At 43.2% G+C, this 26,950-nt stretch overlaps 2 protein-coding genes across 5 annotated transcripts in view; both read right to left on the reverse strand.

Moving 5' to 3' along the window:
• LOC144497112 (uncharacterized) overlaps nucleotides 1-26,950 on the reverse strand; it is a 54,117-nt gene that overhangs the window by 26,170 nt on the left and 997 nt on the right. The window contains exons 1-3 of one of the 4 annotated variants that reach the window (XM_078217900.1): nucleotides 11,784-11,807; nucleotides 11,150-11,445; nucleotides 9,968-10,071 (exon numbers count right to left, since the gene is read on the reverse strand). In XM_078217900.1, coding sequence (XP_078074026.1) covers nucleotides 9,968-10,054 — 87 coding nt within the window. In that variant the 5' untranslated portion in view covers nucleotides 10,055-10,071; nucleotides 11,150-11,445; nucleotides 11,784-11,807. Of the gene's footprint in view, nucleotides 1-9,967; nucleotides 10,072-11,149; nucleotides 11,446-11,783; nucleotides 11,808-26,950 lie in introns of those variants that run through there. The other 3 variants (XM_078217899.1, XM_078217902.1, XM_078217901.1) reach the window with 3 other exon arrangements.
• LOC144497724 (uncharacterized) overlaps nucleotides 22,820-26,950 on the reverse strand; it is a 383,983-nt gene continuing 379,852 nt past the window's right edge. Inside the window, exon 7 of the mRNA XM_078219164.1 lies at nucleotides 22,820-25,013. Coding sequence (XP_078075290.1) covers nucleotides 23,877-25,013 — 1,137 coding nt within the window. The 3' untranslated portion in view covers nucleotides 22,820-23,876. The remainder of the gene's footprint in view (nucleotides 25,014-26,950) is intronic.

Below are 26,950 nucleotides of genomic sequence, written 5' to 3' on the forward strand. Positions count from 1 at the left end.
CTTACCCCAATCCTTACCTATACTCAAGTGACGAATCCTAAAAGGAAATAATTATGGCCAGTCATGCTGAATGGGAGGAAGTTCTCCATTTATATTTGAACCATAAGTGGCCCAAATGGGTACAGTGGGGTGGTGCCCCGAAACCGGATCTGGGATCCGAGGGAGAGAATTGTTGGAATCATGCCCATGAGGAAATGGGAAAAAGGGCTCCCAAGATTAGGAAGGCGATTGCGATTGCTAGTTGTCTAGAACAGCTCCTTGGTAGAGAAGCGGATTTTATCTGGGTTAAATGGGACAGAGAGGCCCAGGTAACCCAACTAAAGCAGGACTTGAGTGCTGCCGCGCGCATACAACAATTGGAAGCGGAGGTAGACACACGAGAGGAAAGGAAAGGATCTGATTGAATGATGCAGCAAGCTCGAAGGGCTGAATTTGCCTACTTCTGCTGTTAATTCCTGTGTTCCTTTGATAAGTGAGTCCAACTGGGTTTTTTTTGTTTAAATCTGTCATGTGTTTTTCATTTCTTTTGACAGTGAATCAGTTCTTGAACAAACATTGCCGGTGAACTGACCTTCAGTGATCATCTCTGGAGCACACTGCCCACTTTATAAAGGTGTCAGTTCCAAAGTATCCAAATTGAGTAAGCTCATATCTTAATAAGATCTGAATATTACATCACTTTATTTGGCATCAATGGGACAAATTGTGGGTTATCTTGTCCCTTCAGGGTGGTCTTGGAGAAATGAGAAGTTTTGACAGAGAAAAGCAGGACCACTAGTGCTTGATGTGATCCAGTCAGATCTGGTGATGGATGGCTAAACCAGTTGTGCAGCAGATGCACTTAAATCTTCAACCCTTGGAGTTGAGAAGCCGGGAGATCGACTAGGAAAGGAGTGAAGAAAAGTTTGGGAACAAGGGCATGCAATGTGGATATGAGGAAATGTTTAAACTAGATTGACAGCTACAGAAGCATTGTGGTGAATGGAGGGTCAAAGGCAGAGTTGGGAATTCCAAAGGGCTGTCCAATTCACCTTGGGGGTGAGGGGAGGGGGGAATGGGGGTGTGTCTATCAGGGGTGGAAATTAATTGGTTCATGGACATGTGATCATTGGATCTTTGTCACCATTGGTCGGCTTTTCTGATGGAAACAAGCTCAGTTCTGTAAAACTAAATTCATCTGAATTGGGAGCCAGACTAAAGCACAGGGATTTTAACTGAATTCCTGTCTGCCGTATTCTGAGTTTCCTTGATGTGAGTGTATGTGTGTGTGTTAGTAAACTGATCCAGCTCTCAGGAGTGGGTGTGGGGTAGAATCTGACCCTGCTTTAGTTGGTGATGTGAATTATAGACAGATTCTCTCCAGGTGACGGGTGTTTGACTAAAACCATGGGTAATGTTTGTACTCTCCTGTCTGGGAGGACTACGAGCCTGAGTATGATGGAGGAATGGGGGTGAGTGTCGACTGGCCTGAGTTCCCTCATCCTTGAACACCTCAATGTAATATTGGAGTGAAACAAAAACAGAAAATGCTGGAAAATCTCAACAGGTCTGACAGCATTTGTGGGGAGAGAATAGAGCTAACATTTTGAGTCTAGATGACCCTTCGTCACAGGGTCATCTAGAACCCAAAAGGTTCCCGAAACTTGCCATACTTAGATTCAGTAAGGCCTTTGATAAGGTCCCTCATGGCAGACTGGTGCAGAAGATGAAGTCGCTCAGGATCAGAAGTGAGCTAGCAAGATGGATATAGAACTGGCTCAGTCATAGAAAGAAGTCTCTGGTTGAAGTGTGTAGTCCGACAAGTTGACAATGGACTTCCCTGTAGTGGTACTGTTTTCTGCTGTGGTACCGGGGGAGGCTTGGTTGCTTGGTTTACCCCAGTCCAACGCCGGCATCTCCACATCAGTCATAGATGACAGAGGGTAGCAGGGCAAGGGTGCGTTTCTGGATGGAGGGCTGGGTTCAATGCTGGGACCTTTGCTGTTTGTGTATCATTGTATATAAATGATTTGGAGGAAAATGTAACTGATGTGATTAGTAAGTTTGCGGATGGCACAAAGGTTGGTGGAATTGCGGATAGCGATGAGGACCATCAGAGGATACAGCAGGATATAGATCGGTTGGAGACTTGGGCGGAGAGATGGCAGATGGAGTTTAATCCAAACAAATGTGAGGTAATGCATTTTGGAAGGTCTGTTGGGAAATATACTGAAAAAGACAGAACCCTTAAGAGTATAGATAGACGGAGGGATCTGGGTGTACAGGTCACAAAGTGCCAATGCAGGTGGAGAAGGTAGTCAAGAAGGCATGCAGCATGCTTGCCTTCATCGGCTGGGGCACTGAGTTTAAAAATTGGCAAGTCATGTTGCAGCTTTCTAGAACCTTAGTTGGGCTGCACTTGGAATATAGTGTTCAATTCTGGTCACCACAGTACCAGAAGGCTGTGGAGGTTTTGGAGAGGGTACAGAAAAGATTTATTAGGATGTTGCCTGGTATGGAGGGCATTAGCTATGAGGAGATGTTGGAGAAACTTGGTTTGTTTTCACTGGAATGACGGAGGTTGAGGGGCAACCTGATAAAAATCTACAAGATTATGAGGTGCATGGACAAAGTGGATGGTCAGAAGTTTTTTCCCAGGTGGAAGAGTCAGTTACTATGGGGCTTAGGTTTAAGGTGCGAGGGGCAAGGCTTAAAAGGTGTACAAGGCAAGGTTTTTTCTTACACAGAGGGTGGTGGGTGCCTGGAACACGCTGCCGGGGGAGGTAGTGGAAGCAGACACGATGGTGACTTTTAAAGGGCGTCTTGACAAATACATGAATAGGATGGAAATAGAGGGATATGGTCCCCGAAAGGGTAGCGGTTTTAGTTCAGTTGGGCAGCATGGTGGTGCAGGCTTGGAGGGCTTGTTCCTGTGCTGCAATTTTCTTTGTTCTTTGTGTTAGACATCAGAAGGTGATTTACAGCCAAGGAAATGATTTTTGAAGTGTAGTTTGTGTTGAAAGATGGTAGCAAATCTGTGCAGTGTGATGATCCTTTAGGAACCATTAATACATGAAGAGAAATGTGAACACACTGTGTTTAACCAACATATTTCATTTTTTAATCAAAATATAACTCATAGGAAGTGCTATGAACATAACACTGTAGTTTATCAATATATATACTATGAACTCAGTTCTACTTCTTACTCCCCCCCTGTCCAGAGATCCCTTATACATTATTGAGGGTTCATTCACGTCTTTTGGGACATAGCAAGAGGCGTGCCAAATCCTCTAAAATTCTCTTTAATTCTCCTCAGTGTTTCAGCTAATGCTCTTTCATTAACCTTTTGACTGAGTGACCCTCCAAATTTTCTTTAATACCTCACAACTGTGAATGCCTTAACTCTTTGTTACAGCAGAAACCCTATGCACAACTTACAAGACAGCTCTGCTGGCTAATTTTTGCTAAAAAGAGTCTGAGGACCAGTGTAGATTTTTTTTCTACTAGCTTCAAACTAAGCAAATCTTTCAACTGCTTTTCTCTCACAAAATCCCAGCTTGTGCTTGAGCCAGGCCCACATTCTACATGGTGAACAATAAAGGTTAGTATTTTCTCTACTTAAAATGCAGGCCTGACAAACAATCATTTTGGTTCTCAATGCAGTGAGGTATTGACTACACCAAAGCAAAACTGCAACTGCATTCTGTGAGCAAATGCCCAGCTAAATTAAACAAAATAAACTTCTACCCAACTGATGGATGTGATTGTCCTCTCTCCAGACTCACTCGGTCCATGAAGAAACTCCCATGTTCACCAAGCTGCCGTCAGCTTCTTTTAATCTGGAAACTACAGTCACAAATTAAATCATTTATGGAAGTATAGACCTTTTGGCTCTATTATAAATTTAAATTTGATCTATTGTTTAATAATTTCATACCTCTACCCCTCATCTTGTAAGATAAACATAGTTCTGACAATAATAAACTCCAAGCATGTCTGAATTGTATTTACATCAGAATTATTAAGTTTTGCAAAGAGATGCACCCATTTATAAAGTTAAAACTTTAATTCCTAAATCCGAAAGTTATTTTCTAAAATATATGAATTATGAACAAAATTTTTACAACAATAGCAAGTTCCCACAAACAGCAATGTGACATTGACCAAATAATCTGTTTTTGATGTCGATTGTGGGATCCATGTTGACCAGACATTGGGAATAACTCCCTCACTCTTCTACAACATAGTGTCATGGTATCTTTAATGTTCTTTAATGATAGATTATTCCGGGGACGTGGGTTAAAATTGCTGTCAAAGCTATATTAAGAATTCCAGAGATTTTGGGCTCCCTGTACAAACATCGCACGCACTCCCACCATCACCATTTATTGAAGCATAGAATCAGAGAAGCCCTACAATGCAGAAGGAGACCATCCGGCCTATTGAGTCTTTGGCGACAACAACCCCACGCCCACCCTATCCCCCTAACCTACACATCTTGGGACAATAGGGGCAATTGAGCATAGCCGATCAACCTAACCCACACACCTTTGGACTGTGGGAAGAAACCGGACAACCAGAGGAAACCCACGCAGACATGGGGAGAATGTGCAAACTCCACACAGTCACTCAAGGCCAGAATTGGTCTAAACTTGTTTTCTTTAATAAAATTCTCTGTGGCTTAACCAGCATAATTTGGCTCAATTTGACCATATCAAGATTTTAAATGTAACTTATGTCAAATATGAACCGAACATTTGTGATCTTTAACACTGATTTATTAAACATTACCCAAGAAGCTGGTACTAACCACAGAAATGACCACAGTCCCAGATGGGAATAATGAATGGTGAGTTTCTGCCGATTGCACCTGTTTGCGGAGGCTCTTCAAATTACACTCAGGGTGTTTGGGCGTTCAGGCACCAAACGTCAGTCATGTTCATTACTCTAGCCTACATGCTGTGACCAGAATTATCTCTGATGTGGAAATGCCGGCGTTGGACTGGGGTTGGGCACAGTAAGAAGTCTCACAACACCAGGTTAAAGTCCAACAGGTTTATTTGGTAGCACGAGCTTTCAGAGTGCTGCCCCTTCATCAGGTGCTACCAAATAAACCTGTTGGACTTTATTCCGATGTTGTGAGACTTCTTACTGAGCAATTATCTCAGCAAACTACAGCCCACAAATAATTGCTGTTGGAACAAATTCTGGGTGCGGTGTGACATTAGTCAATGACTGGGTAACTGTCCATGTCTTTAGTAGGTGTATTTCTCCATTCTAACATTGTCTTCCACACATCTGTGCTGTATCTGGTTGAGTTTTTGATGAACTCTTCGGCAATTTTTCTGCCGCAATAGCCTTTCTACTTGACTGCAGCAGTGTGGGGATGATGTGTAATGCTGAATTTCCAAACCGTTCAGTGTCTGAATTCTTCACTCATGAATTTAGGGCCATTGTCACTCATCACAATGTCATGAATGCCATGAAGTCTGAAGTGTGTTTTCAAGCATTCAAAAATCGCACTGATCGCTGTTGATGTCAGCGAGTCTAACTCCCTGAATATTAGTCATCTAATCTGAATATTAGTCATCTGTGATGAGATTATCAATTCCAGTCATAGTGAAGAGGTCTACTCCAAGCTTCATCCATGGTTTGTCTGGAATGCCATGGGTCATGAGCAACTCTTTATCTTGTATAGCTTGATGTTCATTCAAGCAGTGCGCTGGCTGATGTGGTCCTTAATCTCATTACTAATGTTTAAACAGTAGAGCAATTCTCTTTTCTTGCTCAGATGAAACTCAATTCGTTCATGGTTTGTGTGAATGTGCTTCAGCATCTCTTTAGGAATAATGACCCTAGTTTCTTTGTACAAATTTCCATCTTGGCCGATCACTTCATCTCTGTCTGTCCAATACTCTCTTAGAGCAACAGGTATGTCCTTGATGGTTTCAGGCCATCCTTTCATCACAACTTCCTGTAACATTTGAAGAGTTGTATCTTGCGCAGTTTGCTTAATCTGAGCAAGACACTTGTCTGTCAGATTCAATGTCTCTGCTCAGTTGATAAATTCATAGACCAGAAGATATGTGGACTGTGTGAAAGTCTTGTGACAAACATTGCGCTTGATGATCTCCCATGTGTGAATCCAATAGTTACCCAGGAGTGAGAAAGATATCACAAAAGCTTCATCACAAACCTCACCTTTGAAGGGTTACTCCAGGTTGTGGCTCTTCTGATGGAGCAGGAGGCTTGTTGACATTGAGAATGATTTGTCACAGAACTCACAAATGAATGGTTTGTTCCCTGTGTGGATACGTTCATGTATGCGGAGATACCCTGCCTGCGAGAATGATTTGTCACAGAACCCACACCCGAATGGTTTCTCTCCTGTATGGCACCTCTGATGGACCAGAAGGCTTGATGACCTCAAGAATGATTTGTTACATACTGCACATGTAAACGGTTTCTCCCCTGTGTGGGTGCGTTCATGTGTGTGAAGGTGTGCTGTCTGTGAGAATGAGTGGCCACACACCTTGCACCTGAATGGTTTCTCCCCTGTGTGACTGCGTTTGTGAGAGTGAAGGTGCCCTGCCTGTGAGAATGATTGGCCACACACCTTGCAGACAAATGGTTTCTCCCCTGTGTGGGTGCGTTCGTGTGCATAGAGATGCCCTGCCTGTGAGAATGATTGGCCACACACCTTGCAACTGAATGGTTTCTCTCCTGTGTGGGTGCGTTTGTGTGTGCGGAGGCTCCCTGCCCGTGAGAATGATTTGTCACATACCATGCAAATGAATGGTTTCTCTCCTGTGTGGGTGCGTTCGTGTACGCAGAGGGAAGATGAGTGTGAGAATGATTTGTCGCACACCTCACATGTGAAAGGCTTCTCCCCTGTGTGAGTTCGTTGGTGTTGGCGGAGGGCTGATGATCGTGAAAATGATTGGTCACACATCTCACAGGTGAATGGTTTCTCCCCTGTGTGGGTCCGCTGGTGTTGGCGGAGATACCCTGATACTGAGAATGATTTTTCACACACTTCGCATGTAAATAGTTTCTTGCCTTTGTGAATGCGTTTGTGTACATGCAGGTACGATGATGTTGTGAATGATTTGTCACACAGCTCACATGTGAATGGTTTCTCACCTGTGTGAGTGCGTTGGTGATTACGGAAAGCTGATAATTTTGGGAACGATTTTTTACACACCTCACACGTGAACAGTTTCTCCCCAGTGTGAATTCGTTGGTGTACATGGAAATCCGATGATTGCGAGAATGATTTGTCACACATGGCACATTCAAACGGCTTCTCCCCAGTGTGACTGCGTCGGTGAATCTCTAATGTTGATGGATGTGCGAAAGCTCGATTACACTCCTCACACTTGAGTCGTTTCTCTGCCATGTGGTTATCCAGTGTTACTGCTGGGACAACAAATGCACTCGCGTGTTTGAAGATCTTATGAGCCGGTGGAGCTCTCCTCACCCTTGAATAGCCTCTACAGGAATGAGTCAGAGGTTCATGAGGTTCAATGAATGATTGAAGCTTTTGCCACACTTGGAGCCACTGTCACTTCTTCCCAGCTTCACCCTGACTTATCATCCACAGTCGATCGATTTCCAGATGACGGTTTCACTGCCCAACCTTCTCTGTGTTGAGCAATGCTGTGAAGGGACTGGATGTCTTCTCACAGTTGTGCAGTTGCTCCCTGGGTGATGGTCAGTATCTATCTGTGGTGTCTATCCTCTAAGTATTCTCTGATGTAGTACAGTGCAATTCTTCTGTAAAACAGGAAAACGAAACATGATTTTTTCCAACTTCCTCTCCTCCTTTGCTGATACTTCCATGGGATTTGGGTGTCGCTGAGCAGGATCAGAATTATTGCTCATCCTAGTTACCATTGATTGTGGTGAGGTGACTCCCTGAACCGCTACAGTTAATGTGGTTTTAGGGAAGGAGGTCAAGGATTTTGATCCAACAACAATGAAGGAATGGTGAGTCAGGATGGTGTGAGGCTTGGAGGGAAATGGACAGGGGTTTTCCAATGCATCTAGCACCCTTGTCCTCCAGGTGGTAGAGGTTGCTGGTCTGGAAGCTGCTGTCAAAGCAGCGTTGGTGAGTTCCTGCAGTGTATCTTTTAGATAATGTACACAACTATCATTGTGCATCACTAGTGAAAATGGTGAATGTTTAAGTTGGTGGATGGGGGCCAATCAAGGGGTTGCTTGGTCCTGGATGAGTAAGAAACTGGAGATCTTTAACAAAAAGATATTTTCTCCATAATTCAAAAAACAAAAAAAGGCAACAACTTTTAAACAGTCTGTAGAAACAGCAAGGTCACTGTGTTAACATTCCTAAGCTGGTTAGATGGCATCCTGTGTACATCCTTATCAAAGTAATTGTTTAGAAAGGATCAGGATATGACTCTCAGCAGAATATAAACTAAAAATGTAATGTAAACCTCGAGCAGGGTGACGAATAGGGAAGATGGTAACCACCCTGACAGGTTAGATACTTGTCCTGTGTCCATTGGATAGGTCATTGACACTGAGCAAGATACCAGCCCCCAGAAAAAGGAGGTATTAACAAGTTCTCAGGCAAAACTGTGGTTTACTGTTACAGATCATATCCTGGTGAGGGGGCTTATTAATAAACCATCATGGGAGTGGATCAAATTAAATGGTTTTATTGAGATTGATATTAGAATTTGTATTAATAGCTTTGGAATATGCAACTATTGTTAAGAGGACAGTATGGCATGATGGAAAATTTAGCCAATACTATCTGCATGATGGGATCTTTTAATCAAACGCACAATCCTCACTGTGAGGGTTTTAACTCAAAGTGCTGAAACTCCACTCAGTAATGACAAGTTAGGGAAGAAAACACATTAAAGTTAACACACTACAAGAAGGATGTGGAGACACTGGAAAGAGTGCAAAGGAGATTTACCAGGATGCTGCCTGGTTTGGAGGGTAGGTCTTATGAGGAAAGGTTGGGGGAACTTGGGCTTTTCTCTTTGGAGCGGAGGAGGTTGAGAGGAGACTTGATAGAGGTTTATAAGATGATGAGGGGGATAGATAGAGTGAACGTTCATAGACTATTTCCTCGGGTGAATGGAGCGGTAACTAGGGGGCATAACTATAGGGTTCACGGTGGGAGATATAGGAAGGATGTCCGAGGTAGGTTTTTTACTCAGTGGTTGGGGTGTGGAATGGACTGCCTGCAGGGATAGTGGAGTCAGAAACTTTAGGAACATTTAAGAAGCTATTGGATAGGCACATGGAGTACTTCGGGATGATAGGGAGGAAATAGCTTGATCTGGGTTTCAGACAAAGCTTGGCACAACATCGTGGGCCGAAGGGCCTGTTCTGTGCTGAACTGTTCTATGTTCTAATTCATTATTGCCCACAAACACACACATATATAAACATACTATAGAACCATAGAATCCCTACAATGTAGAAGGCCATTCAGCAATTCAAATCTGCACCAACTCTCTGAAAGAGTCTTACCCAGCACCCCACCACCACCACGCCGCCACCCACCACCACCATAACCCCACACATTTACCACAGCCAGTCCACCTAACCTACACATCTTTGGATACTAAGGGGCAATTTAGCAAAGCTAACCCATCTAACCTGCACATCCTTGGTTACTAAGAGGCTGTTTAGAATAGCCAATCCACCTAATCTGCACATCATTTGACTGTGGGAGGAAACGAGAGCATCCAAAGGAAACCCACAAAGATAAAGGGAGAACATGTAAACTCCACATAGTCACCCAAAGCCAGAATTGAACCTGGGTTCCTGCAGCTGTGAGGCAGCAGTTCTAATCACAGTGCCATTGTGATGCCCAAGGGAGAACTGTGCCTTTTATTCCTGGAGGTAGTGAATATGTAAGTAAAATGATTCTTCATTATGTGACTCGCTGAAGCCAAACTAATTTGACAGAAGATCTCCTTCAATTTGTTAAAACTCAACATACCTGTGGCATAAGTGATTTTGTCAGCATGTAGACATCTTCTGTTTCTTTAGTTTTGTTCAGGTTTTTATAGGTTCTTCCAACATTCATATCAGCCCCAAAGTCACCTTTGCAATATGAACAGGAAACAGTAAAACACACATCATGTTAGCAAAACTAATCCAATGTTCTCTTGTCTTTACAGTTATCCAACCTGAAGTTCATCAAAAGTATAACTCATGTGTCTCACATACAGGTTTCTCAGTTCAAGTGACCCTAATGCACCTTGGACGTTCCAGTAATTCTGAATACTGAAGCAATATTGCCATCCTAATGGTAATTTCAGGCACTAGCTCTGAAATACGAGCAATATTATGAGTGATGGCCTGACACATTCCAGCTCCCAAAATAATAGATCAGTAAACAGGAAAGCAACCAGGCTGAAATATAGCAATGCACAGTCAAGAAACATCCTTCAGTCATTTGGTTATTCGTAGTGAACTTGGGACCTGTTTCAGATTTTGTTAATACAGGATGGTAGAGAAAAGCATCATGCAGTTGCCTATTAAGTTTCAGGCAGTTTATTTGCGAACATTTTACAGTTCACAACTTTTCAATTGATTTTACTTCATACATTTATGAATATTTATTTGACTACCAATTAGTGTATCTGAGATCAGATTTGTGCCAATACTTAAATGTTATTCTTTGTAGTCTGCTTTGTTTTTATTCTGCAAACCTCCATGCCTGGCCTCTGTGCAAGAATTGGGGTAGATTTTGCAGAGCATGTACTGTAGCAAAACATTAAAAAATCCCAATGATACTCACACATGTTTGCAATGTGCAAGTGTTTTGGGCCATGTGTTCAATCAGCATAGCCAATGTCAACTTGGGGTGTACAAGATCCAAATACCCATTTTGTATTCTCTATCATTTATCTTGATAATTATCGTCAGACTCTAAACAAAACTCTGGCTGTGAGAGGAAAAAGGAATCTTGGAGACTCCCATCTATAGGGAGAAACAAAATGATCCTCAGCCCCTGCCTGTCACTGCTTATTAACTCCCCCAGAGTAACTACACACCCCTTCACTTCTCATTAACCTCCTAGTGGTAATTCCCCTCTCTCGCTCTGTCACTGCTCATTAAACTCCCCTAAGAGTAACTCTCTCTTTCTCTCCCCAGAACAAAAACATTAGGAACTTACATCTTTTTTTTCAACCTTTTAAATTATTTGCCACATGTTCAGTGAGTCAGCGTTCAAGTCCGCAATCTAAGTTTTTATTTGCCTTCGCTGATATGTTTGTAATCTGACTCTGATTCTTGTTTTCTTACTCGGAGACAGGTCCCTCCCTATTCCATAATTCTCTCACCATACCGGACACTTCCTTGTGCACTCACTCAGACTGCACATCCCAAGTTCAGCTATCAGAGATAGCACTGGGCAAAAATATCAAATCCAAGCATAAGCTTTTGGGAAAGGCCGAGGTCTTCAGGTAAAGTCTGTAAAGAAGACATTTAAAGACATTTTAATAAATGTGTCTCTGTCCCTCCCAGGTAATTACACCTCACCTTCTCATGTTCGGTAATAACCCATTAACAGAACTCAGCCTATACATCAGAAGGGAAATGCTTCCAATAAACATCCTCAATACCCAGCACACAGCTCCAATCAAACAGCTCAGCACAAAGCACCGAGTAAACAGGTCTCTCAGCTGGATCTTCTCACACAGCATAAGCGGCATTTCCACACCTAATTCCCCACAGGATAGTCAGACTGCCTGAACATTAATGAGGATATTGTGCAATGTAATTATTATAAATTCTGCTCCTTCACTCACCTTCTCACTTGGTTTTCAGTCCCTACAGGAAGTGAAGCAGCTGTGAAAGAGGAAGAGGAGAGAATGGGCAGAGTGGGTGGGCTCTCTGATTGATGTCTCTCACAGCCAATCCAAATATTTCTGGAGTAACAAGAGTTTCCTGAAGCTTGGGAAACTGACTGCTGAAATGGAGGCGGCTTTGAGCAGCAGATAGTCATCAAGGTTTACAGCATGGAAACAGGCCCTTCAGCCCAACTTGTCCATGCCGCCATTTTTTAAAAAAAACCCAAGCTAATCACAATTGCCCGCATTTGGCCCATATCCCTCTAGACCCATCGTACCCATGTAACTATCTAAATGCTTTTTAAAAGACAAAATTGTACTCGCCTCTATTGCTACCTCTGGCAGCTTGTTCCAGGCACTCACCACCCTCTGTGTGAAAAAATTGCCCCTCTGGACCCTTTTGTATCTCTCCCCTCTCACCTTAAACCTATGCCCTCTAGTTTTAGACTCCCCTACCTTTGGGAAAAGATATTGACTATCCAGCTGATCTATGCCCCTCATTATTTTAAAGTCCTCTATAAGATCACCCCCTCAGCCTCCTACGCTCCAGAGAAAAAAGTCCCAGTCTATCCAGCCTCTCCTTATAACTCAATCCATCAAGTCCTGGTAGCATCCTAGTAAATCTTTTCTGCACTCTTTCTAGTTTAATAATATCCTTTCTATAATAGGGTGACCAGAATTGCACACAGTATTCCAAGTGTGGCCGTACCAATGTCTTGTACAACTTCAACAAGACGTCCCAACTCCTGTATTCAATGTTCTGACCGATGAAACCAAGCATGCCAAATGCCTTCTTCACCACTCTGTTCACCTGTGACTCCACTTTCAAGGAGCTATGAACATGTACCCCTGGATCTCTTTGTTCTGTAACTATCCCCAACACCCTACCATTAACTGAGTAAGTCCTGCATCACCTCGCATCACCTTTTCCCAAAGGTAGGGGAGTCTAAAACTAGAGGGCATAGGTTTAAGGTGAGAGGGAAGAGATACAAAAGGGTCCAATTAAACTCCATCTGCCATTCGTCAGCCCACTGACCCAATTGATCAAGATCCCGTTGCAATTGGAGATAACTTTCTTCACTGTCCACTATGCCAACAATCTTAGTGTCATCTGCAAACTTACTAACCATGCCCCCTATATTCTCATCCAAATCATTAATATAAATGATAAATAACAGTGGACCCAGCACTGATCCCTGAGGCACACCGCTGGTCACAGGCTTCCCTCTACAACCACCCTCTGGCTTCTGTCAAGAAGCCAATTTTGTATCCATTTAGATACCTCACCCTGGATCCTGTGAGATTTAAGCTTATGCAACAACCTACAATGCGGTACCTTGTAGCCTTGCTAAAGTCCATGTAGACAACATCAACTGCACTGCCCTCATCTACCTTCTTGGTTACCCCTTCAAAAAACTCAATCAAATTTGTGTGACATGATTTTCCACTCACAAAGCCATGCTGACTGTCCCTAATCAGTCCTTGCATTTCTAAATGCCTGTAGATCCTGTCTCTCAAAATACGTTCCAACAATTTACCCACCACAGATGTGCGGCTCACTGGCCTGTAGTTCCCAGGCTTTTCCCTGCAGCCCTTTTTAAACAAAGGCACAACATTTGCCACTCTCCAATCTTCAGGCACCTCACCCATGACTATCGATGATTCAAATATCTCGGCTAGGGAACACGCAATTTCCTCCCTAGCCTCCCACAATGTCCTGGGATACACTTCATCAGGTCCCGGGGATTTATCTACCTTGATGCGCCTTAAGACTTCCAGCACCTCCTCTGTAATATGTACACTCCTCAAGACATCACTATTTATTTCCCCAAGTTCCCCAACATCCATGCTTTTCTCAACAGTAAACACTGATGAGAAATATTCATTTCGGATCTCACCCATCTCTTGTGGATCTGCACATAGATGACCTTGTTGATCCTTAAGAGGCCCCACTCTCTCCCTTGTTACTCTTTTGCCCTTTATGTATTTGTAGAAGCTCTTTGGATTCTTCTTTGCCTTATCTGCCAAAACAATCTCGTATCCCCTTTTAGCCCTCCTGATTTCTCTCTTAACTCTACTCCTACACCCCCTATACTCTTCAAGTGATTCACTTTTCCCCAGCTGCCTATGCCTATGTGTCTCTTTCTTCTTCTTGACCAGGGCCTCAATATCCCGAGTCATCCAGGGTTCCCTACTTCTGCCAGCCTTGCCCTTCACTCTAAGAGGAATGAACTTACCCTGAACCCTGGTTAACACACTTTTGAAAGCATGCCACTTACCAGAGGTCCCTTTGCCTTCCCATAGCCTCCTCCAATTAACTTTGAATGTTCCTGCCTGATACCGTCAAAATTGGCCTTGCCCCAATTTCAAAATTTAACTTTTGGGCCAGACCTATTATTCTCCATAACTATCTTAAAACCAATAGAATTATGGTTACTGGTCCAAAGTGATCCCTCACTAACACTTCTGTCACCTGCCCTTCCTTATTTCCCAAGAGGAGGTCAAGTTTTGCCTCCTCTCTCGTCGGGCCATCCACATACTGAATGGGAAATTCCTCCCGAACGCACTCAACAAATTTCTCTCCATCCAACCCTCTAATACTATGGCTGTCCCAGTCAATGTTGGGAAAGTTAAAATCTCCGACTATTACCACCCTATTATTCTTGGAGCTATCTGTAATCTCCTTACATATTTGCTCCTCAATTTCCCGCCAACTATTTGGGGGCCTATAGTACAACCCTATCAAAGTGATTTCCTCCTTATTTCTCAGTTCTACCCATATTGACTCAGTGGCCGAACCCTCGGATATATCCCCTCTCAGTACGGCTGTGATGCTCTCCCTAATCAAAAGTGCAACTCCCTCTCCTCTCTTACCTCCTGTTCTTTCTTTCCTATAGCATCTGTACCCTCAGGGTACAGGTGGGGATTTAAACTTGTCATTGTCCCATCTGAATAAAACCTCACTTATTACAGCTGCTGTCTCAGTTCCCCTAGTAAATGTTTGACAGAGATTTCTTGTGTGGGAATAGCATTCTTCATCTTCGGAGACTTTCAAACTGACATCAGTGTGGGATATGCAGCCTTGGGTGTATCTGACAGCAGATCAGAAGAGGAAGACCCACAGCATCCAAATCAGTGACGATGTGCAGTGATGGGATCAGCACATGTACAGGAGAGAGGGGCAGAGGAGAGAGGAGGTATGAGAGGGGTTCACAGAAGGAATGATCATGCGGGAAAAGGGCACACGGCATCAGGGTTTTGGAAAAAGGGAGGCACGGAAGAGGGGAATAGAAAAGAGTGGGTGGGGAGATTGTGATGTGGAAATGCCGGCGTTGGACTGGGGTAAACACAGTAAGAAGTTTCACAACACCAGGTTAAAGTCCAACAGATTTATTTGGTAGCACAAGCCACTAGCTTTCGGAGCGCCGCTCCTTCATCAGGTGAGTGCTTCATCAGATTGTGCCAGTGCTTGGGTAGGAACTCTGACTCAAGGAGTGATTGTAACCTGGGGAGTGACTCTACTCCGAATGTGACCTGGGATTGAGAAATAATTACCTCGGAGATTGACTCCAAGGTGACCAAATCTGTGGAAATAGGATAAGGACAGTTAAACAGTGGGAGCAAGAGTGAGGGGGTATTGGTGAGAATGATGTTTTGGGAGGCAGGGCAATGTTGCTGAAAGTGGACAGCATATTCTGTGGAGCCACCCAGCATCCAACCCTAGTTTCTGATAAAAGGTCATCGCGAGCTGAAACTTTAACTTTGTTTCTCTCCACAGTTGCTGATTGGCCTGCTGAACATTTCCAGCATTTTTCATTTTGATTACAATTTTTAAAGCAAAGAAACAGACTTTTCGGCCCATCTGCTTTCGAACAGTGATTTTCCTCAACATGAGCTTTCTCCCTTCCAATTCTTAATCTCACTCTCCTTAAACCTATGCCCTCTAGTTTTAGACACCCCTACCTTTGGGAAAGGACGTTGACTACCTTTTCTGTGTCCCTCATTATTTTGTAGACCTCTATAAGATCACCCCGAAACCTCCTACGCTCTAGGGAAAAAAGTCACAGTCTATCCAGCCTCTCCTTATAACTCAAACCATCAAGTCCTGGTAGCATCCTCATAAATCTTTTCTGCACTCTTTCTAGGTTAATAATATCCTTTCTATAATAGGGTGACAAGAACTTTCCCCACTATTTCAAGTGTGGCCTTACCAATGTCTTGTACAACTTCAACAAGACGCCCCAACTCCTGTATTCAATGTTCTGACCAATGAAACATAGCATGCCGAATGCCTTCTTCACCACCCTGCACCTGTGACGCCATTCTCAAAGAGCTATGAACCTGTACTTCTAGATCTCTTTCTTCTATAACTCTCCACAAAGCTCTACCATTAACTGAGTAGGTCCTGCCCCGATTCGATCTACCAAAATGTATCACCTCACATTTATCTCCATCTGCCATTCATTGGCCCAATTGATGAAGATCCCATTGCAATCCTAGATAACCTTCTTCACTGTCCACTATGTCATCAATTTTGGTGTCATCTGCAAACTTACTAACCATGCCTCCTAAATTCTCATCAAAATCATTAATATAAACAATAACAGTGGACCCAGCACCGATCCCTGAGGCACACCGCTGGTCACAGGCCTCCAGTTTGAAAAACAACCCTCTCCAACTATCTTCTGTCATTAAGCCAATTTTGTATCCAACTGGCTACCTCACCCTGGATCCCTGTGAGATTTAACCTTATGCAACAACCTACCATGTGGTACCCAGTCAAGGGCCTTGCTAAATTCCATGTTGACAACATCGACTGCAATGCTCTTATCTACCTTCTTGGCTACCCCTTCAAAAAGCTCAACCAAATTCGTGAGACATGACTTTCCACTCACAAAGCCATGCTGAATGTCCCTAATCAGTCCTTGCCTCTCTAAATGCCTGTAGATCCTGTCTCTCAAAATACCTTCTCACAACTTACCCACGACAGACGTTAGGCTCACCGGTCTGTAGTTCCCAGGCTTTTCCCTGCAGCCATTCTTAAACAAAGGCACAACATTTGCCACCCTCCAATCTTCAGGCACCTCACCTGTGGCTGTCGATGATTAAAATATCTTTTCAAGGGGAGATTTGCAATTTCCACCCACTTTGTCCTGCGAAACATTTCATCAGGTCCCGGGGATTTATCTACCTTGATGTGCTTTAAGACTTCCAGCACCTCCTTCTCTGTAATATGTGCACTTCTCAAGACATCACTATTTATTTCCCCAAGTTTCCGAACATCCATGCCTTTCTCAACAGTAAATGCCGATGATAAATATTCATTTAGGATTTCACCCATCTCTTGTGGATCCACACATAGATGACCTTGTTGATCTTTAAGAGGCCCTATTCTCTCCCTAGTTACTCTTTTGCCCTTCATGTATTTGTAGAAGCTCTTTGGATTCTCCTTTGCCTTATCTGTCAAAGCAATCTCATGTCCCCTTTTTACCCTCCTGATTTCTCTCTTTAACTCTACTCCAACAACCTCTATACTCTTCACGGGATCCACTTGATCCCAGCTGCCTATGCATGTCATATGCCTCCTTCTTCTTTTTGACCACGGCCTCAATATCACGAGTCATCCAGGGTTCCCTACTTCTACCAGCCTTGCACTTCACTGTAAAAGGAATGTGCTTACCCTGAACCCTGGTTAACATACTTTTGAAAGCCTTCCACTTACCAGCCATCCCTTTGCCTGCCAACAGACTCCCCCAATCAACTTTTGAGAGTTCCTGTCTAATACTATCAAAATTGGCCTTGCCCCAATTTAGAATTTTAACTTTTGTGCCAGACCAATCATTCTCCATAGCTATCTTAAAACTAATGGAATTATGGTCGCTGGTCTCAAAGTGATCCGTCACTAACACTTCTGGCACTTGCCCTTCCTTATTTCCCAAGAGGAGGTCAAGTTTTTCCCCCTCTCTAGTCGAGCCATCCACATACTGAATGAGAAATTTCTCCTGAATACACTCAACAAATTTTTCTCCATCCAAGTCCCTAATGCTATGGCTGTCCCGGTTAATGTTGGGAAAGTTAAAGTCCCCTACTATTACCACCCTATTTTTCTTGCAGCTATCTTTAATCTCCTTGCATATTTGCTCCTCAGTTTTCCGCTGACTATTTGGGGGCCTGTAGTACAATCCTATCAAAGTGATCTCTCCCTTATTTTTCAGTTAGACCCATATAGACTCAGTGGGCGAATCCTTGGATATATCCCCTCAGCACTGCCGTGATATTCTCCCTAATCAAAAACGCAACTCCCCCTCCTCTCTTATCTCCTGTTCTATCTTTCCTATAGCATCTGTACCCTGGAAAATTGAGCTACCAGTCCTGCCTCTCCCTTAGCCATGTTTTAGTGATAGCTATAATATCCCAGTCCCATGTACCCATCCATGCCCTGAATTCATCTGCCTTGCCCATCAGGCCTCTTGCATTAAAATAAATGCAGTTTGATCTAGACTTCCCCTGCTCTCTGCCCTGCTTTCTCAGACCATCTGTCCGATCATGTATTGTACACTCTCCCTGTGTTTTATTCTCTTAGCCTTACTGGAACCATTCACTGAGTTCTCCATAGTCTCTATACTCTGGTCCTTTTTGATTTTTGACTTTGCTTTCTCTGCCTTTAACTTTTCCCCTTACTGTCTTTTGTTTCTGTTTCCACTTTACTTTCCTCTGACTTACTGCATTGGTTCCCATCCCCCTGCCACATTAGTTTAAACCCTCCCCAACATGTTCATTCTTTCCTGATAGTTACAATCTCTCAATTTTTAATATTATCCTTGTGAATTTTTTTTACCTTCTCCAGTTCCTTTCTGTCCTTTGCTTTTCAATTCTTTCCTTCCAAAAACAGACCCCAATGTTATTGTTTGATTTTTTTAAATAAAAGGTCCTTGAGCTGCCGTGTTACTTTTAATGTTTGATGAATCTAAAGTTTTGCATGTGTTTGTGTGATGGAAACAAGCCCCATCTGTATTACTAAAGATCAGTGTCATTTCTGACCAACAGAATTGGGAGCAAGACAAAAGCACAAGGATGTTAAAGAAACTTCTGTCTGTAGTATTCTGAGAGAGTTTCCCCTGATCTGAGTGTCTGAGTGTTATTAAAGTGAGCCAACTCTCAGGAGTGGGTATGGGGTAGAATCAGACCCTGCTTTAGTTGGCGATGTGAACTATAAACAGCTCCTCTTCAGGTGAAGGATATTTGACACCATGAGTAATGTTTGTACTCTCCTATCTGGGAGGACGACTATCCTGAGTATGGTGAGGGAGTGGGGGTGAGTCTCTACAGACCCGAGTTCCCTCAGCCCATCATACCTTGATGTAATAGTGATGTGATATGATCACCTTACACTCTTCCAAGATTCATTTCATATTCTAGGAAAGATCATGATTCATTCTCAAATGTTTTGTTATGTTGGTTGATTCAAAGTTTGTAAGCTGAATATTGGGTTGTTTATCTGCTGTTTTATCAATCTTCTGTATAGAATTATAACTCACAAAAAATTCACTCTTTAGCTTAACACAGACCACTTATGGGATCCATATTGACCAGGACATCCGAGATTAAATTGATTGTCAGGGCCACATGAATATTTCCTCAGACTGGGCCCCCTACAAACCCCACCCACCATTTATTGAAACACCAACTTGTTACAAAATGAGTGAAGAAATTATCCTGTAGATGTTTACACACTGTATTGATCATGAAGCCAATTTGATTGCAATGTATCATCCTTAAATAAAACTGCTTTAATTGGTCACATTTTTAAAAAAATGTTTGTAAAACAAAACAAAATACAGCCGATGCTGGCTATCGGAAATAAAAACAAATCGCTGGAAAATCTCTACAGATCTGGCAACCTCTGTGAAGAGAGAATTACGGTCAATGTTTTGAGTCTAATAGGACTCTTGGACAGAACATATTTGACTCTTAAAACAGTTCCCAGATTTGGAAAATGTCCTGATTTATCTTTCTGAGGTTCAATATAAATGATCTCCCATTTCCCCCCATTGAATTCCTGCTATCAATGTGCCTTTGGAACTTTCCACTCCATCCACAATACTGACTGTGTCACCTCATTTAGTGTTATCAGTAAACTTCCCCAGACTATTCCTCCATTAAAGTTATTGATCAATATAATGAATAGCTGAGTCTCCAGTACACATCCTTGGGAACAACGCTGGGCATATCCTAACAATTAGAGAACATTCCCTTTTTCCTGACTCTGTCTCCAACAAATTATCAACCTCTGTCACGAGGTTCCCTCCAATTCTATGCACGTTCATCTTCTGTGCAGAACATTTACAAATACCTTCTGGAAGTCCATATAAAGAAACTTCCAGAGACCCTGTCCAGCATGTTAATGATCTTCTCAAATTGCTTTATTAAATGAATCATGTAGATTACAATGCACAACAATATAACAACAGGTATAACCACCCAAAGAACATGATGAACATAAGAAATAGGCACATACAACCTGTTTCATTCGGCCCATACAACCTGTTGCCCCATTTAATATGATCAGGGCTAATCTTCTACCTCAATCCCACCTTCCCACACTTCCCCATCTCCCTTATTCCCTCAGTATGCAAAAATCCATCAATATCCGACTTGAATATACGCAGTGACTAAACATCCATGGCTCTCTTGGAGAGAGAATTCCAAAATTCACAACCCTTTCAGTGAAGACATTTCTTATCTCAGTCCTCATCGACTTCTGATTGTCAGCGAAAAAGTGATATTTCCATGGTTACAGTCAGTGCAATTCCCTTTCCTTCACTCCAACTGGTTGTGCCACCTCCTGCCTCAAACTGAGTCCGTTTAGAAACTATTGTGATGTCGGATGTGACACTGGGATATGCAGTGTGGGGTCGAGAGGGGGGTGGGAAGAGGTGCAGTTGGGGGGGGGGGGTTCTTGTCTTGTGATCACACAGCTTGACCCAGTTCAGTTAAAGGGCCTTCATTTTGATTATACAGAGCTTGTCAAACCCTTGGACATCATTTTGGTGACAATGTCTTATTATGCCAGAATTCAATAACATGTTTCCACTCAGCTACAAGCCAAAGTTCAGGGAGCACAGGGGTTTGACGGGGATGGGACTGTTGCTCTCTGTTGTTATATTGTTGCAAATAGTTACAGAATCAGGTGGAGGCCATTCAGCCCCTCGATCCTGGTCCCAATTTAATTCTATGATGGCCGATCAGTACCTCAAATTGAAATTTTTTTGATCCTGATCATAATAAACATAGGAACAGGAGGAGGACATTCAGGCCATCAAACCTGTTTTATCATTTAGTTAATGTCTGATTTGTATATTCACTCCACTCAGTTCCATATTCCTCAATCCCCTTCCTAACACTCATCTCAATCTAATTTTACATATCATCAGTTGCCATTTCAAAGTAGTGACTATGTTTGGGGTGTTGGGTAAACTGAAGACAGGATATAAAGGGACAGGATTTGCCTGGAAAGTGGAGGTAACATTGCTCCCCGAGTGTTGAGATGGTGCACAGCTTGGGAGAAACATAGCTATTTTAAATTAACCTATAGGATGTGGGTTTCACTGACTAGAATAGTATTTATTATCCATCCCTAATTGCCCTTGAGAAAGTGCTGCTGAGCCGCCTTCTTGAACCACTGCAGTCTATGTAGTGTAGGTACACTCACAGTGCTATTAGAAAGGGAATTCCAGGATTTTGACTCAGCGACCGTGAAGGAATGAAAATATGTTTCCAAGTCAGGATGGTGAGTGACACAGAGGGGAAATTCCAGGTGATGGTATTCCTAGGTCTCAGCTGCCCTTGTCTTTCTAGATAGTGGCAGTCATGGGTTTGGAAGGTGCTGCCTCAGGAGCTTTGGTGATTTCATGCAGTGCATCTTATAGAAGGTATATGTGGCTGCCACTGTTAGTTGGTGGGGGAAGGAGTGAATATTTGTGGAAGAGGTGCTAATCAAGTGGGCTGCATTGTCCTGAATGTTGTTGAGCTTCTTGAGCATTGTTGGAGCTGCATTCATCCAGGCAAGTGGAAAGCTTTCCATCACACTCCTGACATGCTTTGTAAATGGTGGACAGGCTTTGGGGAGTCAGGTGGTGAGTTACTTAACCACAGAATTGCCAGCTTCTTGCCTGCTGTTGTAGCTGCAGTTATTATATGACTTTATACTATGCCCTCAGGTTTATGGATACTACCCCCAGTAATTCTCCTATAACACGTCAATCTTAAAGTTATTCATTCTGTAGCGACCACCCATTGGTATCTATCTCCCAGCCCTCTGGAGAATTCTCCTCAGCTTCATCTATTCTCAGAGGTAAAACTATATTTTTCCCTCACTTGACTGTGGCAGCCTCAATCCCTTTTTCTGGTTACTTTTTCAATACTTCCAATCTAATCTGCTGGTTATTTTCTTTTGCAATAAGATACTGTGAGGCCCATTGGAGATTCTACCACTCCCTTCAAACTAGGCAATCTTCCAGCTTCTGTTCCTCACAAAATTTAAACTGAGATTAAGCTTTACCCACCTTCAATGCGGTAAATTATGAAGTTAGTGTTTTATTCTGCTTACTGTGAAGGTCTTTCTAACTGTTATTTATTCTGACTAACTTCTCGCTGCAAACCACACAAGGTTCAAACTGCAAATAACACCTCTCCCAATAAACATAAAATTAAATTGAAACCAGACTTCCTCAGCTCCAGCCATATCCAGGAAAAGAAACTGTCCGGACTGTCATTACTAGATAGAGTGCAGACACCATATCTGCAGCTAAGTAAGACTACCTGCTGTTTCATAGCTCGGTATCCTGACCTTTTTAACCTACAACCTAAAAGTTATATGCCTGAAACTAAAAATATTCCAAAACACGTGAATTATGAACTAATTATTCACACCCCTCAGCTGAAGAAAATGAAAATGTGTTGAAAGTGATGAGTTTTTATTTATACCGTGTAGAATATTACATCTTACAATATGTTCTAGATCAAAAGTTCACTCTGCTGAATTCCATGTCCAGATTAGAATGTAAAATATTACATTTTGTGATGTTTTCTGAGAGTTTTTTTTAAAACAATATTTAAAGTGCAAAGTTCCGTCTGCGAAAGAAAAATCAGAGAATCCTTACAGTGCAGGTCATTCAGCCCATCGAGTCTGCATTGACCAGAATCCCACCCAGGCCCTATTCCCGGAACCCCACATATTTACCCTGCTAATCCCCTGACACTAGGGTCAATTTAGTGTGGCCAATCCACCTAACCCACACTGAACTGTGGGAGGAAACCAGAGCACCCAGAGGAAACTCATGCATACACTGGGAGAATGTACAATTTCCACACAGATAGTGAACCGAGGCAGGAATTGAACCCGGGTTCCTGGCGCCATGAGGCAGCAGTACTAACCACAGTGTTACCGTGCCACCCGTGTGCTAAGAATTACGCTGACAACCAATTTAAGATTGTTCTTCATTCTTATTCACAGATGAATTTTCAACTCACTCTTTAGAACAGTCGGTGTTGATTTCAGCTTTTGAACCTCATTGGTCTTCATGGCTATAGCTTTCTCATCTTTAAACTTTACAAAGAATGTCTCAGTTAAATTGTCTCCTTATTCAGGTATTGTCACAACCATGTTTCAATTCAAAATGGCTTATTTTTGTGGCAACAACTTATTTCTCCTTTGATCAAAATCCTTTCTGGCTATTCCAAGAATGTCATTTACAATTTTTTCTTGGATCTTTACCCTGCGTGTAAAGTGGTTCAGCTTCTTGCAGTTAGAGCACTGCTTTCCTCACGCTAAGCTTACAACTGAAGACTCACTCCCCTGTGTGGGTCTTCTGATGGACCTCGAAGGGTTTGCCACACACTTCGCTGGTGAAAGGTTTCTCCCATGTGAATGTGTTGGTGTGTACAGAGAGACAATGAGTCCGGGAATGATTTGTCACATGTGCATGGCTTTTCCTCAGTATGACCTCGCCGAAGTTTCAGCAGGAATCCCAGGATTCTGCAAAGCTCTTGTCACACACAATCATATTTAAACGGTTTCTCCCCAATGTGCATGTGTTCATGTGCACAGAGGGATGATGAGTCCATGAATGATTTGTCACATATCTTGCCTGGGAAAGTTTTCTTCCCTGTGTGAATGTGTTGGTGAGTGCGGAGGGTTGATGAACGTGTAAATGATTTATCACAAACCTTGCATGTGAATGGTTTCTCCCCAGTGTGAACGAGTTGATGTCTGCGGAGATGTGATGATTCCGAGAATAATTTCTCACACACCTCACACTTAAACGGCTTCTCTCCAGTGTGACTGCGTCGATGTTTTATCAGTGTTGATGACTGTGTGAAAGCTCGGTCACACACCTCACATCTGAAAGGTTTCTCCCCTGTGTGAACCCTCTGGTGTCGCAGGAGATCAGAGGTTTGGGAGAAAGCCATCTCACAAAGTTCACACTTGAAGGGTTTCTCCCCTGTGTGAATCCTCTGGTGTATCAGGAGGGTTGAAGATGTCGCAAAAGCTTTATGGCAAAACTCACAATTGAAGTGTTTCTCTCCTGTGTGGATTGTCTGATGTAGCTGAAGGCTCCTTAAGTTAGTGAAGACTTTGTCACAGACCTCACACTTGACCGCTTCCTCCCCTGTGTGAATGAGCTGGTGTGCATGGAGATTCCTTAATAGTGAGAATGATTTGTCGCACACCTTACATGTGAAAGGTTTCTCCCCTGTGTGAATGCGTTCGTGTTCACGGAGATGCGATGATTGCCTAAATGATTTGTTGCATACCACACATGTGAATGGTTTTTCCCCTGTGTGAATGCGTTGGTGTTCACGGAGTGAGGATGGCTGTGAGAATGATTTGTCACACACCTCACACGTGAATGGTTTCTCCCCTGTGTGAATGCGTAGATGCACACGGAGGGTCCAGGACTGTGTGAATGATTTACCACACAGCTTGCATGCAAATACATTTTCACCTTTCTGAATACATTTGTGTACACGGAGGTTCGATGACTGTGAGAATGATTTGTCGCACACGTCGCATGTGAATGGTTTCTCCCCTGTGTGAATGCGTCGATGTTGCACGAGCCTCGATAACTTTGGGAAGGCTCGGTGACACATTTCACACTGGAATTGTTTCTCATCCATGACGCTGATCTTGTATTACAAGTGGTACAAGAGATGCACCTTGTGTGTTGGGAGACGACAGGAGCCTATGGAGCCCTCCCCACACTGAAAAGCTTCTCCCCTGTCAGAATGAGGCAGTGCTTCATGAGGCTTGACCAATGATTGAAGCTCTCACCACAGCCAGAGTTCACTCATTTCCCAGCCCGATAGATTGCTAATAGGAAAGATTAGTTCTGATGGAAGGTTCCACACCACTGATCAGTTTCAGATCTGTTTGATATGTCAAAGCTCCCCAGACCCAACCAATTTCTAAATGATGGTTTCACTGCCCAACCTTCTGTGTTGAGCAATGCTGTGAAGGGGCTGAATGTCTTCCCACAGTTGTGCACTTGTTCCTTGGGTGTGGTCAGGATCTGTGTTGTCTATCCTCTCTGTATTCTCTGATGTAGTACGGTGAAATCCTTCTGTAAAACAGGAAAAGGAAACATCATTTCCTCCAACTCCCTCTCCTCCTTTGCTGAAGAGGCTGACTCTTCTGTTAGAGACACTTCCACAGTGAGTGCCAGCCTGCGTGGGGGATCAGATACAAGTCCTTTCTTTTCCCTCACTTGATACCCTCGGTTTCCAGCAGCAACTCTGGATAGTGACCAAGAGCAGACAATGTGGCTGCCTTCTTTCCTCCACCCAGACTCCCATCTTCCCAAGCACCGTGAGAACAATGGAGAAGACAGGCGAAGTGTAGAACAGGCTATCATTTTACTGTGAGCTCATCTCATGTTGCTGAAGACCAGTTTTACCCTCAGAGTATGTGTTTAATATTAAAAAAATGTTGAGCATTAATTCAATTGAGATTTTGAAATTTCTCTCCTTTTCCAAAAAAAATTCCAAGAAAACACACTGGGCAGGAAAAGCGAAAAGCTAAGGAAAATATTGCTTCAGTGTAGCTGATTGGAGGGTTCTGGTATATCCTGGGAAATTAGATGCACTGCACTCACTCAGGCGTTCAAGTAAAAAGACATTTCAATAAATAGCCTCCAGCTGTGGCAGCCAAACTGTTATGGAGATTAGAGATGAAGAGGGCAAGGCCACAGAGCGATTTGAAAATAAGGATGAGAATTTAAAAATTGAGTTGTTGCTTGACCAGGAGCCACTGCAGATCAGTGAGTACAGGGGTGACTGGGTCTTGGTGTCAGTTGAGACATGGGCAGCAGAACATAAGAACATAAGAAATAGGAGCAGGAGTCGGCCATCTAGCCCCTCGAGCCTGCCCCGCCATTCAATAAGATCATGGCTGATCTGAAGTGGATCAGTTCCACTTACCCGCCTGATCCCTATAACCCCTAATTCCCTTACCGATCAGGAATCCATCTATCCGGTGATTTAAACATATTCAACGAGGTAGCCTCCACCACTTCAGTGGGCAGAGAATTCCAGAGATTCACCACCCTCTGAGAGAAGAAGTTCCTCCTCAACTCTGTCCTAAACTGACCCCCCTTTATTTTGAGGCTGTGCCCTCTAGTTCTAGTTTCCTTTCTAAGTGGAAAGAATCTCTCCATCTCTACCCTATCCAGCCCCTTCATTATCTTATAGGTCTCGATAAGATCCCGCCTCAGCCTTCTAAATTCCAACGAAGAGCTCTGGAGGAGCTTGAATTTACATTGCACGATACGAGAGCAGCCAGGAGACTATTGGAATAGTTGAGTGTGGAGCCTACAAAGGTATGGATGAGGGTTTCAGCAGCAGATGACCTGAGGTTAGGCGTTACTTGTCTCTCCTGTGAGGGGAGCTTGCATCTCTTCCCATGTTCAGTTTCCCTTTTCCTGAGCAACACAATGACAGCGATGGTAATGGAGAACCCTTTATAGAATCATCCAGAATCACAGAATAGTTCAGCACAAAATTGATGCACTGTCAGAGGAACCATGTTTCAGATGGGATCTCAAACCAGACCCCCTATGCTCTGCTTT

Source organism: Mustelus asterias, chromosome 8 (genome assembly GCF_964213995.1).
Source record: "Mustelus asterias chromosome 8, sMusAst1.hap1.1, whole genome shotgun sequence".
Lineage (NCBI taxonomy): Eukaryota > Metazoa > Chordata > Chondrichthyes > Carcharhiniformes > Triakidae > Mustelus > Mustelus asterias.